At 40.4% G+C, this 15,394-nt stretch overlaps 2 protein-coding genes across 2 annotated transcripts in view; both read left to right on the top strand.

The window, feature by feature from the left end:
- Window positions 1–759: 759 nt before the first annotated feature.
- mboat1 (membrane bound O-acyltransferase domain containing 1) lies at window positions 760–9,957 on the top strand. The gene is made up of 13 exons (XM_027154853.2): window positions 760–1,085; window positions 1,258–1,403; window positions 1,531–1,608; window positions 2,537–2,632; window positions 4,481–4,536; window positions 5,051–5,105; window positions 6,479–6,653; window positions 6,970–7,162; window positions 7,390–7,493; window positions 8,326–8,390; window positions 8,472–8,604; window positions 8,816–8,967; window positions 9,415–9,957. Exons 1-13 carry the CDS (start codon window positions 996–998, stop codon window positions 9,530–9,532), a joined length of 1,461 nt encoding a protein of 486 aa, XP_027010654.1. The 5' UTR covers window positions 760–995; the 3' UTR covers window positions 9,533–9,957.
- Window positions 9,958–11,451: 1,494 nt separating this feature from the next.
- LOC113647931 (tumor necrosis factor receptor superfamily member 5-like) overlaps window positions 11,452–15,394 on the top strand; it is an 8,486-nt gene continuing 4,543 nt past the window's right edge. The window contains exons 1-6 of the mRNA XM_027154945.2: window positions 11,452–11,666; window positions 12,192–12,317; window positions 13,244–13,396; window positions 14,680–14,773; window positions 15,129–15,205; window positions 15,335–15,394. The exon at window positions 15,335–15,394 is cut by the window's right edge and continues 51 nt beyond it. Coding sequence (XP_027010746.1) covers window positions 11,615–11,666; window positions 12,192–12,317; window positions 13,244–13,396; window positions 14,680–14,773; window positions 15,129–15,205; window positions 15,335–15,394 — 562 coding nt within the window. The 5' untranslated portion in view covers window positions 11,452–11,614. The remainder of the gene's footprint in view (window positions 11,667–12,191; window positions 12,318–13,243; window positions 13,397–14,679; window positions 14,774–15,128; window positions 15,206–15,334) is intronic.

The raw sequence follows: 15,394 nt of genomic DNA, 5'->3' as shown, positions 1-15,394 counted from the left end.
CTGATTTATTTACAGCCTTTTATTATTAACCATAAAGTATATTAGCGTCAAACTAGGATTTATTACTAGGTAATTAATGGGGGGGGGGGGGTCAGCAGTAACACAACAAAACCATTTTTTAACATTAAACCCTGAGCTCCATCACACAAACAGATACACAGCAACGTGCCAAAGCAGGCTGGTGGGCGTAACCAATACGAAACAGTAGGCGGGGCACAACGGATGTTGCCAGATAATATTACCATACCATACCATAGTACCATAATAATAATATTAATTCAAACTTCATCCTTCATTATGATGATGATTATTATTATTGTTGTTGTTGTTATTATTAATTTATTATTATTATTATTATTATTATTATTATTATTATTATTATTATTATTATTATTATTATTATTATTATTGTTGTTATTATTAATTTATTATTGTTGTTGTTATTATTAATTTATTATTATTATTATTATTATTATTATTTTGTTCTTGCAATACAATTCCCTTATTTGTTTTCAGTTCACAAATATGATAATAAATATGATTAAATAAATGGTGAAGTAAATCTGTTTTAAATCCTAAATCGTAACAAATTCTGGGACTTCTATATAGTTCTAGTCATTAAATCTAAATTTAACACCTGTTCTGTCATGAAGTCTATATTTTACATCCTCTACGATAAATAGGACTATTTTATCCACTGTGAAAACCCGGACAGCTCCAACCTGGCAACCCGTGCTTGCTCTCGCTCCGCTCACTCTTCAATGCCGCGCCTTCCCGAGAACCTGCTCCAACTTCTCCAAGTGCTAGAGATCATTTGAGATGATGTTGCTGCGGTGGAATTTAAGCTGAATTACAGGATTTTGGGTTCTGTGTGGAAGGAATATTGATTGTACAAAACCTTGTGTTGGTGTTGATGACACTCGGATCTCTGGGGAACTTAAGGAGTTTTAGGAGTTTCAGGAGTTTTAGGAGTATCAGGAGTTCAGGGATGCAGAATGGATCCCAAATCAGACCTCCTGCTTCAGACCACAGGCTGTACATCGCTGAGGGCCATCAGCAGGTTCATGGGAATTCCTCTGGATCAGGTGAGAACCCTAGTAAAGTTCTGTTGAATTTGTGATTGAGAAGAATGTGAGGTTTGGTGCCGCCTCATATTCATGAGGTTTGTTTATTTGGTTCTTGTTGAATTTGGCCCAATGTGAACAGGTGTGTGTTGTGGATACGAGACAGAACTTTGCCTGTTCTCCTCCACCGTAGGTGAACTTTATCATGTGCCAGATGTTCGGCCTGGCTGCTGCCTTCTGGTTTCGTCTGTGTCTCAGTCCTCAGCAGGCCAGTCCAGCTCTGCGTCATGCCGTCGCTAGTTTCTTGGGGTCGATGTTTGTTATATTCTGCTTCGGATGGTAAGAGTGATGCAGTGTAATTGTGTGAAATAGTTTGAAACCTGCAGGACCTGTCCCGTGACCGCTCTCTCATACTAACAGGTGTGCATTAATTACACACAACCTGAAACCTCATCTCGTCCTGCAGGTATTCCTTGCACGTCTTCGTCCTTACTCTCATCTGTTACGTCATCCTGAAGATAGCGAGCGCGCGCACTGTTCACTGGTAAGAATCTCTTCAGCTGGAAGCTTCTCAAACACGCCGTACAGACGTGAGTTTTTGGTTCAAATGCCATCTTGTAGAACAGGATGAGAGGTGAGTAGACGAACCTGATCAGCTGGTTCTTCTGCCTGGTGGTGCTTTTGAAATAAAATTTATGTAGGTGAGGTGCAATGGTCACTTAAGACCCGGTTTGTCCAGAACGAGTTGAAGAGATGGAGCTGTGCAGCTCTTAAAGGTTTCACCAACAAAAGATGTTCTGTTCATCATCAACACCAAGAGACACATTATTAAGGGATGACACACTAAAATGTTTATCCATTTATACTCATGATTAACGTTGTGGAAAAACAGTAGTGACTTGTTATAGTAGATAGAATCAGCTGTTCTCTCCTGGGATCAGCTCCACATTTCTTAATGTTCAGTAAAAACTCTATGTAAATCCAATTAAGAACATATTACTGTCCAATCAACCTGTAAAGAACCCTTGAAGAGCTTTGTTTTTTTCCTGAAGAAGTACAGAGAACCTAAATTCTGACTTATTTGATGTTTGAGGTTTGTACCTGCACACTCAGCTTACATTTTAAAGGTTCTTCAGGGGTTGATGTCTACATGGAACTCCTTCTGACATGGAAACCTATATTACTGTGTTCTACACATAACCCTTAAAATTCCCAAATGTTGGTAAGCTGTCATGTAAGAGAAATACTGTAAAACACTTGCACATGTGCTAAAAAATAAAATTATGTGTACATTAGACACAGTTGTATAGTTTCTGAGCTATTATGATGCTTAATAAAGTGCCTTGAGTGTGATATTTACCACCCGACTACTTGATATGGGTGTGAATATACTAACACATATCGCTGTAACCTGTAAGTTAGCTTTAATTATACTTAAGTCTCTTCTAACATGTTTTTACATTTCTGTTCAGGTACTCGATGCTTGTGGCGATGGGCTACCTCACGGTGTGCCAGGTCAGCAGGGTCTTCATCTTCAACTACGGCATCCCTGCCACAGACTTCTCAGGGTGGGTCTCAAAATTGTGGACGAAATATTTGTTTCCAACAATCTGGTCGTGAAGGGACGTACAGCTAAAACCAAGTGTTCAGCCCAACACTGTAGGTCGCAAACATGAATCACATGGAAGGAGAAAAGAAATCAGAAGGGAAAAGAGTTAATTGGGCCTCCGATATATAATATATAATAACGTGTGTGTGTGTGTGTGTGTGTGTGTGTGTGTGTGTGTGTGTGTGATAATACGACCCACGTCTTGAGCCAGTGCTCCAGAGTTCGAATGTGTAGCTACTGCAGTTTCACATCATGATAAATTCCTCATCTATTATCACCATTTATGATATGATCATGATGTCATATGAAAAAAAATGAACCTTCACTCAGTTGTATTTAAAAAAAATCATTAAGAGACTCTTTTAGTCTTTAGTCTTTAGGTTCACAGGTATAGAATTTAGTGATATATCTCACAGTGGATTATCAGTATGTGTTTAATTTGGTCGTACGAATTTATTTAAAAAGTTCATTCCCATTCCTTATGTTAAAAAAATAGAGAGACATCCGGTAGTATCATAGCACGGATTTACACATGAGGACTTTTATCGCTGCTGTACATTTTACACACACACACACTCATTCAGAAAAATGTCTGCATTACTCCCCTTAGCCACACCTTGTGCCTGGATATTGGTTCTTATCTGCTGATCTTGTTGGTTCTCTTTTGCTGAAAGTTTGCACCACACCCTTAATCCAACAAAGGTGTGAGGTAATGTGGAGTCACTGTGGGTGGGTCACTCGTCCTCAGTGTGCGAGCTTATTCTGAAATCCCTCTCTGCTTGTCAGGTACGAGTGTAGCCTAATACCTGTATTGGCACTTATTCACCTTTCTGATAATAGAGCTCTTAAAGGAACAGCATGCATCATTCCATCTCCAGTGTTCAGGCCACGTCCCTTTCCTGTGACTAATACCAATATGGAGTGACACCGACTGTTTACCAGTGTTAGTGATAAACTCGATCCAGGTTGTCATGGTAACATTATTGAGCCAGGGCTGATAAAGGAGTTTTTCTTTATCATTGATCCAAAGAATCAACTAAAATCAGAGCTCTATAAAGAAATAGTCTGAAATGTGCATAATGACACAACGACCATCCAAAAAGTGTTTGATGCCGTGATTGCGTCTTTAGTTTTGCTCTGGAGCTATAGGGCTGATAGATGTCTCCCCAGGTTTAGGATTAAGAGGAACTTATGATCATCTGTATAGAGAACTTAAACTTCACCATGAAGCTCAATACAGTCCCTTTTTTCCACAGCTTGGTGTGACTCCACCCCACCCCAGTTGTCCACCCTCAGACCCCACCTCCCAACAGAATCAGGAAGTGATGTGGATAGAAAATAATATTCCATTTGTGTAGATGGAGGTATATTAAACATCTGGGTTTGTACTTATGGAAGAGGTTTCGGGTGACACGGACTTCCATTCTCGCTCGACTTACAAACAGAATTTAAAAGCTGTTGCCATGGTGAAGTTCGCTTTAAGGAGACATTTACTCAACACGTATGAAGCAATCGAGTAATCGCTACATTCTCATTGCTAAAAATCCACATGTAACTTTGTGTTATTTCTGCATCATCATTCATTTTCCACATGAACCCTGTGATTTTAGCACAGGATTAAACCATGATGGTCACACCACTGATTTCCTCACTCTCAGACGGGAACTGGCCACGGCCACCACAGCATGCACTTGTGTCAGATGTTAAGTTCTGGCACTTAACGCAACACCCTGTATGACTAAAGCATCCAATTCCTCTTTCCATGTGTAAGCACTTAGTTTTATTCCACCGACTCTTTTCCCCCCAGACCTCTGATGATGCTGGTGCAGAAGATCACCACTCTGGCATTTCAGCTTCATGATGGTAAGATTCCCTCAGACCTCCAGAGGTGTCATGACACATCAGTAAAGTGACATACCACAAAGATGAGATCGTAACATCAGCAAGTAACATTAATACCCCAAAGACGAGCTTGTACATTTCTGTACTTGTGTCATTGTGAGGGAGCCAAAAGAATTTAGTTTCCTGGGAACACCATTAAACAAGCTGAAACACAAACTAGCATTATAGTGCAGAGGAAATCTTCTGATCTTTATCTGTGTATTAGCTTTTACTAGCATGAATACAAACTGTGCTTTCAAGAATTATGGTAAACCTACTAAGCACAAACTAACATACAATTAATTAGCATTATGATAACCTTAATAAGGGACAATCTAGAATTAGCATTATAGGAAACAGACTATCATGTCAGCTAAAGTTAGAACATGTAAACCACAAACTAGCATGAGGATAAATAGGCTAAACTTACAAATGAATTAGTGTTCTGGTAAAAAAGTCTAACCAAAAATGAACATTTGTTTTTTTGTGTTTTCAGGAAAGTGTCGCAAGCAGGAAGATCTCACTGTGGAACAGAGACATATGGCTGTTGTGTACGTCCTCACACACACAGTTCAGGTTGACATTGTGTAAATGGAGGTACATTAAACAATAAATATATTGTGTTATGAACACAAAGACATTTCCAGGCTAAGCTTCGTAAGTAAGTAAGAGTCCTCATGATGTTGCAGAAGTGGTAGAGCTGAAGTGTTCAGCCGGGTTTGATTTCTCACACCATTGTCTTTTTTCACCTTCACTGTCATTTATGTTGTCCTTCCACGGGCCTGAGCTTTATTGTAGCTGAACCAGTTGGTCAGCATGTCAGAGTTTAATATACCCATGACACCGAGCTGCTCTCTACACAGCCCCATCACAAAACAGTTATTACTAGCAGAAAAACCCCCACAAAAAACATTAAGAGCCATAATGAAAGAGAGAATGTATAAACAGCCTCACATGCATTAAATAAACATAAGGTGAATTGTTGTGTACACGTTATGTTTGTTTTTATAGAATCGCTTCACACAGCTTTGTTAAAGGGTGCCAATAATTCCGAACGGTCATGGGGTCAGTGCTGGGTGGAGTAAGGCGAGTTCAGAATGAAGCTAAACTTTGTGTAACTGTATGAGATTAGCACGAATTGCTGCTCACTGAGGGTGTGTTTGTGAGGGTTAAGGAGTTAGAGAGTTTGTTTACATTAAACTGTGAGATTGTGAGGAGGAAGGGAACTCGTCATGATGACTTCAGTGCACTTTGTGTGTGTGTGTGTGTGTGTGTGTGTGTGTGTGTGTGTGTGTGTGTGTGTGTGTGTGTGTGTGTGTGTGTGTGTGTGTCTTCCATCAGCTGTGTAACTCACCTGTTAACTAGTGTTACAGAGAACATGTTAAAAATACAGACACTGAGATAAACATGCTACAATGTAAAAAGTTCCCAAGCTAAAAAATGATCTAGCGATAAAGTAAACCTTCTCAAAGGCTGATTAATATTTTATATATAAAGTAAACAGGGAAAAAAAGGTTTCAACATCACAGCATGCAGGCTAAACTTTTAATATTTGTGTCAAATAAAATAACCACAAACTAGCATCATATTAGAAAGGATAAAACATGAACTAGCATTGTAACAAACGTAGTAAAATTTTGCTATGACGTGACTGAAGGAAGCGGCTAGGCTAACATGACGTGATCTAATTATATCGCTTGATTTGATCTTATAACAATCACGATGCTGTGACTGACTGTTAGATTGAAATGTAGATTTTTACACGCTAATGTTAAATCTGTCAGCTGTAAGTGCAGCTAAGAGTCATATTGTTGATGTCTGTGTGGAAAAGTGCTGCTGTAAGGTCAGGTTCAGCCTGTTAGCACTAACCTGATTAGCCTGATGAAGTTAAGCTAATGAGATTTAGTATGTGTTTGTGCTACAGCACCCAGCCGACGCTGCTGGAGTACCTGAGCTACACGCTGAACTTCATGAGCATCCTGGTGGGGCCGTGTAGCAGCTACAGAGACTACATCGAGTTTATAGAAGGACACCACGTTCACAACAAACTCAAACTGCAGCACAACGGCAACAACACACAAGCGCATCCATCACCTGTGGTGAGAGACAAAGACTGACACACGCACACACACCAATTTATGCTAGTATGTGGGTGCTTGCATTAACATGATAATTAATGCTAGCATGTGGGTGCTAGCATTAACATGATAAAAAATGTTTTGTTTTAAGTAGTTCTCTAACAAGCTGCAATTTTTTTCTATCACATGGCTGATCACTCTACAGCCCAGTGCATTGTGGGTATTGAGACTGCCAACTGGAGGAGTGCATGTGTATATTGACCTGGATGCTGTGTATGTGTATGTTGATGCAAGGGCATGTGTATGTTGACCCGGATGCTGTCTCTTCCCTCCGCAGCGAGTCGTGTGTCAGAAGTTGGTGGTGTGTGTCGGCTGCCTCTTCTGGTTCTTCCTGGTCACCAGAAGATTCCCGATCGGCTACAACGTGGATCCTCTCTTCATTAGCGAGGCCTCATTCCTCAGCAGGCTAGCTTACGCATTCGTCTCCATCCAGGCGGCTCGGCCGAAGTTTTACTTCGCTTGGACTTTAGGTGAGTCGGGTTCTTCGTTCCTGGTCCTATCATGTGCTCGACAACTCTAACTCAGTGCGTGTACTGTTAGCACAGTGGCGTGACGTGACAGTGTTTTTAATGGGGCTTTTGTAAGAACACTGTATAAGTGTGTGTAGGTGTGACGTCGCTACACAATGTGGCTGATTGTTAGGATTGTGTTCTGTTTCTTAATGTCCTCTGAGTGTATGAGATGTTCCTCTGTTCAGCTGATGCAGTCCATAATGCAGCGGGATACGGCGTCAGCGGATTTGACCGGAAAGGCCGCGTGGCCTGGGACCTCGTCTCTAACATCCACATCTGGGAAATCGAGGCAAGTTTGTTCATAATAAAATAAACATATTTAAAAAAAAATTATTAGGCAAGTTTTACTACACATCATAATCTACAACACTCACAATACTGGACACTAAAATCAGTATAAATTGATATAATTCATATATGCAAATGAACTCTATATGAGTGGGTGTGGCTTACAGGTGTGTGAGGACTTACATTGACATCATTTCCCTCTCTTTGCATGTATCTTTTTTTAAAATGTTTTTGTCGGTATTTTTTTGATGCCCATCTGCCCCAAAATCACGCCCATTTGTCCCAATGACATGCCCGTCTGCACCAATGACCCCCGTCTGCCCCAATGACACACTCATTCATTCATTCATTTTCTACCGCTTTATCCGAACTACCTCGGGTCACGGGGAGCCTGTGCCTATATCAGGCGTCATCAGGCATCGAGGCAGGATACACCCTGGATGGAGTGCCAACCCATCGCAGGGCACACACACTGTCATTCACTCACGCAATCACACACTACGGACAATTTTCCAGAGATGCCAATTAACCTACCATGCATGTCTTTGGCCTGGGGGAGGAAACCGGAGAACCCGGAGGAAACCCCCGAGGCACGGGGAGAACATGCAAACTCCGCACACACAAGGCGGAGGCGGGAATTGAACCCCGACCCTGGAGGTGTGAGGCGAACGTGCTACCCACTAAGCCACCCAATGACACACTCATCTGCCTCAAATTACACATCCATTTAACCCAAGAACACGCCCATCTGCCCAAAGGGCACGCCCATTTACCCCAATGACACGCCCATTGAAAAGTTCTAAAAGTACAAATATATTTCTGTCCCTAAACAGACAGCGACCAACTTCAAATCCTTCATTGACAACTGGAACATTCAGACAGGGGTGTGGCTTAAGAGGTACAAACTGTAATTCTACCTCTTCTTGTTCTTTTGTTATTACGTTGTTGTTGATGTTACTAATCCCCTGTGCATGTATAGTGTGTGCTATGACCGTGTGCCATATTACCGTACGCCTCTGACGTTTTTGCTGTCGGCGTTGTGGCACGGAATTTACCCTGGATATTACTTCACATTTCTCTTGGGGATCCCCATCACGCTGGCTGCCCGTGCTGTAAGTTTGTACACATACACACACCCTGCACACAAGGCCAGCATGGCCGTTGTTTCCCTTTTTTGACAGAATAAAAGATAGTAAAGAAGGTCAGTTGAGTCTCATGAGTGACATCACAGTTCTTCATGTGAATGTGAATTTTTTTACTTTTCTTTTCTGTTCATGATAAAATGACCATGTTTCTACACGCCCCTCTGCTTCGTGTTGGCAGGCCCGCAGGAATTTCCGCCACTATTTCTTACATTCGTACTCTGTCAAGCTGGCGTATGACATCATCACCTGGGCAGTGACGCAGCTGACCATCTGTTACACCGTCATGCCATTCTTACTGCTGGCTGTGGAGCCGACGATCATCTATTACAGGCAGGAACACGAGTTTGATACTTTATCGCAAACCTGAGCATTATTTTACTAGTTATTATTCCATTCGATATTAAATTTGCTTCAAGAAGAAAACAGCAGGTTCTGTGACCAAACATGAATATGCAAATGTATTATTATTATTTACCTTACCATGACAACATCATCTCCATTCATGGCCATGAAACATTTCCTACCTTTACTTAACACAGTATAGCTAGCTAGCATTGTTCAGCATGTTTTACAGCTGAAAGTTTAGATATCAATTTTGCACTCTCCATACAGTACATATTTTGTGACATCACAACCTGAACTGGGTTTTTACAAAGAATTACTGATAATCTATGCATCAGAACCATCGTAGAACAAGATGAACCATGTAAACAGTTATGGATTTTAGAAGAGTAACTGTTTAGGGATAAAAAAGTAAATAGCTGTTCTGTCTCTCAGGTCCATGTACTTCCATGTGCACATCATTAGCATTCTGGCGATGATCGTCCTGCCCAGCAAACCCAGGAGGCCCGATCTCTATGCCCAGCACTCCAACAATAATGTGAAGAGAGAATAAAGACCCTGCCCTCTCTCTCTGTGTGTGTGTGTGTGTGTGTGTGGAGAGAGAGGGTTGCACAAAGAAGGCTCTGTGTGAGATAAACGCACACGCGCACACACGCACACACGAAGGATGATGATGTTTAAACTGTAGGTCTAAAACAGGACTCATTGGCACGGTCACTCCACACCAAGCTAGTATTCAGACAAGACGGAGTGATCACATCTTTACTAAGTAAATTAATGGTCATTGTTTAGTGTTTTTAAAAATTTAAACCCGGGGTATTACACAGATTTGGGGCCAGAGTGTTAATTGTAAATTAATGTTGCCTAATATGTATTTATTTATATTATACACACACATATATAGACTGTATAACGTTGTGACTTTTTGATAAAAATAAGAGCGCTACCTTTTTTGAAAGCTTCTTTTGAATAAAATAAATAAATAAAAAAGTTTTCAAATAAACAGTTCATTCTTTTTTCTTTTTTTTTATTCTATATACAAATGCCTCTTGTTTATGAGAAGCGTACCGCTACGTGTTTATTTTCCCGTCACCTAGCAACAGTGTTCTGATGAATTACCAAAACTCTGACATTTCTCAGGATGGGAAAACCAAACTAAAACCAAAATCGGAAATTTTTTTTAATAATTTCTTTCAAATCTGCGCAAAATGCTGATGTCCTGTACAATGTCTGTGTAAAAGACTTCGATGCTACATTGCTAATCATTAGCCCGCTCCTTCACCTAGCAACAGTTTCCTAGCAACACACTTTTAGCAATAACGCTGTTATTCAGAATAATGTTCGATCTGGGTTAGCGTTCAAATTTAAGTGAAATACAGTGGCATATTTTTTTTTTGCAAATTAACCAAAATCTCTGTATTGTTAAATTGTAATCTAGTTAAATTGTTAGTCTCAGACTGAAATACACACTACACCGTTCTCTCATCTCTTCCTCTGTTCCTCTGAACCCATGGACAAATGTAGTCAAGTACTGAACAATTCTAAGTTACAGAATATTTTTCTGACCCTGTGTCCAGGGAGGACCATCACAAAGGGTCACCTTCTCACCACAAAACCCTTCTGTGCCTTCTATCCGTGGCAGTTTTTGCTCCATAGTTCCTTCTCAAACCACTTACCGCCACAACTGACTGGATATTCTAATAAATATCTACAGAGTAATCACTGTACCAGATGACAAAGGTGTGAAGCAGTAGCACAGCACCACAGACAGGGGGCAGTACATCCACACACTCAAAAACAGGAATTGAACCTTCTGTAGACTTTTGTCAATAAACATCCTGTTTTTCGGCTTTGTGGTTGAGTTTAAAACCTATAAGCTCTTACTGTACTGGTTATTTATTTTAGAAATTCTTCTAAGAAATAAAAAGAATCTTTTTCAGTTATTCTCACATCTCATCTTTGTTAATCGCTCTATCACGGGAATACCGTCGGTACACTTCTTTAATTGAATGAAATAAAATGTTAGTGTCTCGGTGTTGTATTCTTGGATGTCGATATTTGTCTGTTTTAGTAGTGAGAGAAAGGAGTCGACTATTGTTGGTGAGATGTGTCAAATGATTCAACTCCCAGAAAGCACTTTCTTGTCAAACATTCTTAACTCAGCTGTACATACAGATTTGACCATGACTCACTCTCTCTCTCTCTCTCTCTCTCTCTCTCTCTCTCTCTCTCTCTCTCTCTCTCTCTATCTATCTATCTATCTATCTATCTATCTATCTATTCATCTATCTATCTCTCACACACATACACACACACACACATTAGTGTGTTTCTTTTTAAATACGTTCACCTTTCACTTTTAAGTAGCATGAGATAAAAGTGATGTAGAGAGAGAGAGAGAGAGAGAGAGAGAGAGAGAGAGAGAGAGAGAGAGAGAGAGAGAATCGGTGGGCTGATAAAATCAGAATTAGACAGAGGAAGTGACAGTGACAGCACAAAGCATGTAAGCTGTGACAAACTCCAGCACAAAGAGAAACAACGTCAGCCCCAGAGCTTTAGGGAACTTTAAGGCGACTCGTTTTACTTTATTTATTTTTTTAAATTCACACACTGTACACTGTGAACACGTGTAGCAATGCCCTGCGACTCAAGCAATTATGACACATGCTGCAAAAAATGTCCAAAAGGTAAGTTTTGAAAAACGTTTTTAATTTTTTTTTTAATTTGTTCACTTTTATTTTGTGTTTTTGTTTACTCGTGTGTGTTTAAAACTCATAATGATCAGATTGAAGCTTTTTAAACTACAACACAGCCATAAATTTAACACATTTTACTGTTTTGATACCAATAGACTTTATGTTGTAAGAAATCTGTTTCTTTTATGAATATTTTTTTTTTCTTTTTAATTTTATCACAGTGGGAAAGAAATGAAAGATAAATAGGACAAAGTGTGTATGTGTCTGTGTAATATGAGTAAATGTAAACCTTCAGATTCAATTTTGGGGTGTTTTGAAGATGTTTTTGTGTTGTGTAACCTTTCTAAACGTTCCTACATCGCAGCTGTAACGTTCGGTTTTTGGAAACGAACTCATAACTTTTAGATTAATACTTAAGTAACAGATAGAATTATTAGACAAAGCAGAAACCGTTAATGAAAGTTTTTACTTTTAAATGAAATATTTCTGTTTTATTTATTTCTCTCTCTGTTTCAGGGAACCGGGTGATATCTAACTGTAATGAAACTCCAGAACCCAAGTGTGAACCGTGTTCTAAAGGCTACTACCTGGATGATGATTATTATGCGGAGAAGTGTTTTCAGTGTAGATCATGTAGCTCGAGTAAGTTTCTCCACCAAACACCAACAGACACACACATTCTTCACTAAAAAAAGAACACACATTTTACATTTAACGCAATTTCAGTTCTCTGTATGTAGGTACTGTACATGTGGAAGATTTGACAATAAAGCAGACTTGACTTGAGACACCAACATTCTTCACTAAACACACACATTCTTCACCAAACACAATCAGACACCAACATTCTTCTTCACATAACACCAACAGACACCAACATTCTTCTTCACATAACACCAACAGACACCAACATTCTTCTTCACTAAACACCATCAGACACCAACATTCTTCTTCACTAAACACCATCAGACACCAACATTCTTCTTCACTAAACACCATCAGACACCAACATTCTTCCCTAAACACACAACATTCTCCACCCAACACCATCAGTCACTAACATAAAAATGCTTTTTTTTTTTTGTAAATAAAGGAAACAGAGCTGCGAACTTTACACCCCTTAGACATTTAAAGACACAAAACTATAATGCATCATAAATATGTCGATGAATAATTTTTCATTCATGGATAATTATAACTTCCTGCCATGATACCTGTAATAAACTATTAGTAATATTTTGCCTTTTTATATTGCCGTGGTTCATGTTTTAGCACTGAAAAGCATGTAAAGTGTAAACTCTATACCTGAATAATAGAATGTTGTGAGCATAATATTTGAAATGTTATAAAGCTGAATACGGTTAAATGTGTGAAATTAGATTCAAGTAATAATGATGTGCAAACATTTTAGCTTTAATCATATCTACTGCCTATTTATTGCTAGTTGGTGTGTAATTTTGTGTGTGTGTGTGTGTGTGTGTGTGTGTGTGTGTGTGTGTGTGTGTGTGTGTGTGTGTGTGTGTGTGTGTTTGTGTGTGTGTGTGTGTGTGTGGTGTTTCTTCTCTCAGACAATCTGGAAATATCTGAGCCCTGCACAAATGAAAGTAACACAAAGTGTAAGTGTATGGAGGGCTTCTACTGTACAAGAATATTACAAGGGAACTGTGAGAGCTGTAGTAAAGTAAGACTCTGCCCACCAGGACAAGGAGTTTCTGTTCACCGTGAGTTTATCACACACACACACACACACACACACACACACACACACACACACACACACACACCCATCCATCCATTAATTTTCTACCGCTTACCCGGGGCCGGGTCGCGGGGGCAGCAGTCTAAGCAGGGATGCCCAGACTTTCTTCTCCCCAGACACTTCCTCCAGCTCATCCGGGGGAATACCGAGGCGTTCCCATAGCCCTCCAGCGTGCCCTAGGTCTTCCCCGGGGCCTCCTCCCGGTTGGACATGCCCGGAACACCTCCTTAGGGAGGCGTCCAGGAGGCATCCAGAACAGATGCCCGAGCCACCTCAGCTGACTCCTCTCGATGTGGAGGAGCAGCGGTTCTACTCTGAGCTCCTCCTGAGTGACCGAGCTCCTAACCCTATCTCTAAGGGAGCGCCCAGCCACCCTGCGGAGGAAACTCATTTCGGCCGCCTGTATCCGGGATCTTGTCCTTTCAGTCATGACCCAAAGCTCATGACCATCGGTGAGGGTAGGAACGTAGATCGACTGGTAAATAGAGAGCTTTGCATTGCGTCTCAGCTCTTTCACCACAACAGACCTGTATATCGACTGCATCAGTGCAGAAGATACACCGATCCGCCTGTCGATCTCCCGCTCCATCCTTCACTCACTCATGAACGAGACCCCAAGATATTTAAACTCCTCCACTTGAGGCAGGAGCTCTCCGCCAACCTGAAGGGGACAAGCCACTCTTTTCCGGCTGAGAACCATGGCCTCAGATTTGGAGGTGCTGATTCTCATCCACGGCACTTCACACTTGGCTGCAAACCGCCCCCCCCCCCCACACACACACACACACATATACTAAATTATTCTACTGCTGAAGTAATTCATGTCGACACGTTCCTCTCAGTGAACATGATTTGATTCTTTCCTTTTGATTTCCTGATATTCATGATGCTTAACAGAGTACTGAATATTTTAGTACATTGAGTACACCATGTGAGAAACAAATGCGTTTTAAATCAATTCACCTGACTCGAGGTTGAAAAGGTTTCTCAACGCAGAGTCCATACAGGAAGAGGAAATGAATCTGTTCCAAAATGACACATGAAGAAAAGGGCCGTGTTGCTTATCAGCTACACAGTGGTGACTAACTACTCTATTCTGCCACATTAACCACAGCACTTTTATGCCATGTCAGACCTCCTTCATCTGAATGAAGAAATATCTTAAAGCAAACATTCAGTCAACAAGATGGCATTTTACTTTACCTAATAAGTGTGAATAAAGTCAGATAAGATTTTTTTTTTCAGATAACAGCACACATGACGCAGTGTGTAAAGGCTGTCCTACAGGAACCTTCAACAATAAGACTGATTATCTCACAACTTGTCAAAATCACACCAGGTGAAGAGCCACACACACACACACGCACACACTTCCCATGGAGATACTATTCATCAAACATAATTTACCATCAAACCATCAAACACCATCATTCACCATCAAACACCATCAAACACCATCATTCACTATCAAACACTATCATTCACCATCAAACAACATCACTCAAACCATAAAACACTATCATACACCATCAAACACAATCATTTACCATCAAACATCATCATTCACTACCAAACACTATCATTCACCATCAAACACTATCATTCACCATCAAATACCGTTTAACACCTTCTTTACTCCGCCTTTGTTACTGTACAGTGTTGACTGATCTGTGGACTGAACTTGTCCTTCCTAGGTGTTTGGATCTGGGTCGGTATTTGCTATCAGAAGGAACGGCAGAAACAGACGCCAAATGCGGTGATTTCATACCTCGTGAGTAAATTTATTATTATTATTATTATTATTATTATTATTATTATTATTATTATTATTATTACCCCAAACATGAGTTTGTACCTCTAAATGCTAGACATGTTGAGCATGATGTTCCTCTGTTTATAGGTTGTCATTGGATGATTCCTGCTAGTTTGTGGGCGGGGCTAATCCTGACGCTCATCCTCG

This window comes from Tachysurus fulvidraco, chromosome 3 (assembly GCF_022655615.1).
Source record: "Tachysurus fulvidraco isolate hzauxx_2018 chromosome 3, HZAU_PFXX_2.0, whole genome shotgun sequence".
NCBI lineage: Eukaryota > Metazoa > Chordata > Actinopteri > Siluriformes > Bagridae > Tachysurus > Tachysurus fulvidraco.
Note: the sequence above shows the minus strand (reverse complement) of the source record. Positions and strands in the feature narration are given on the sequence as shown.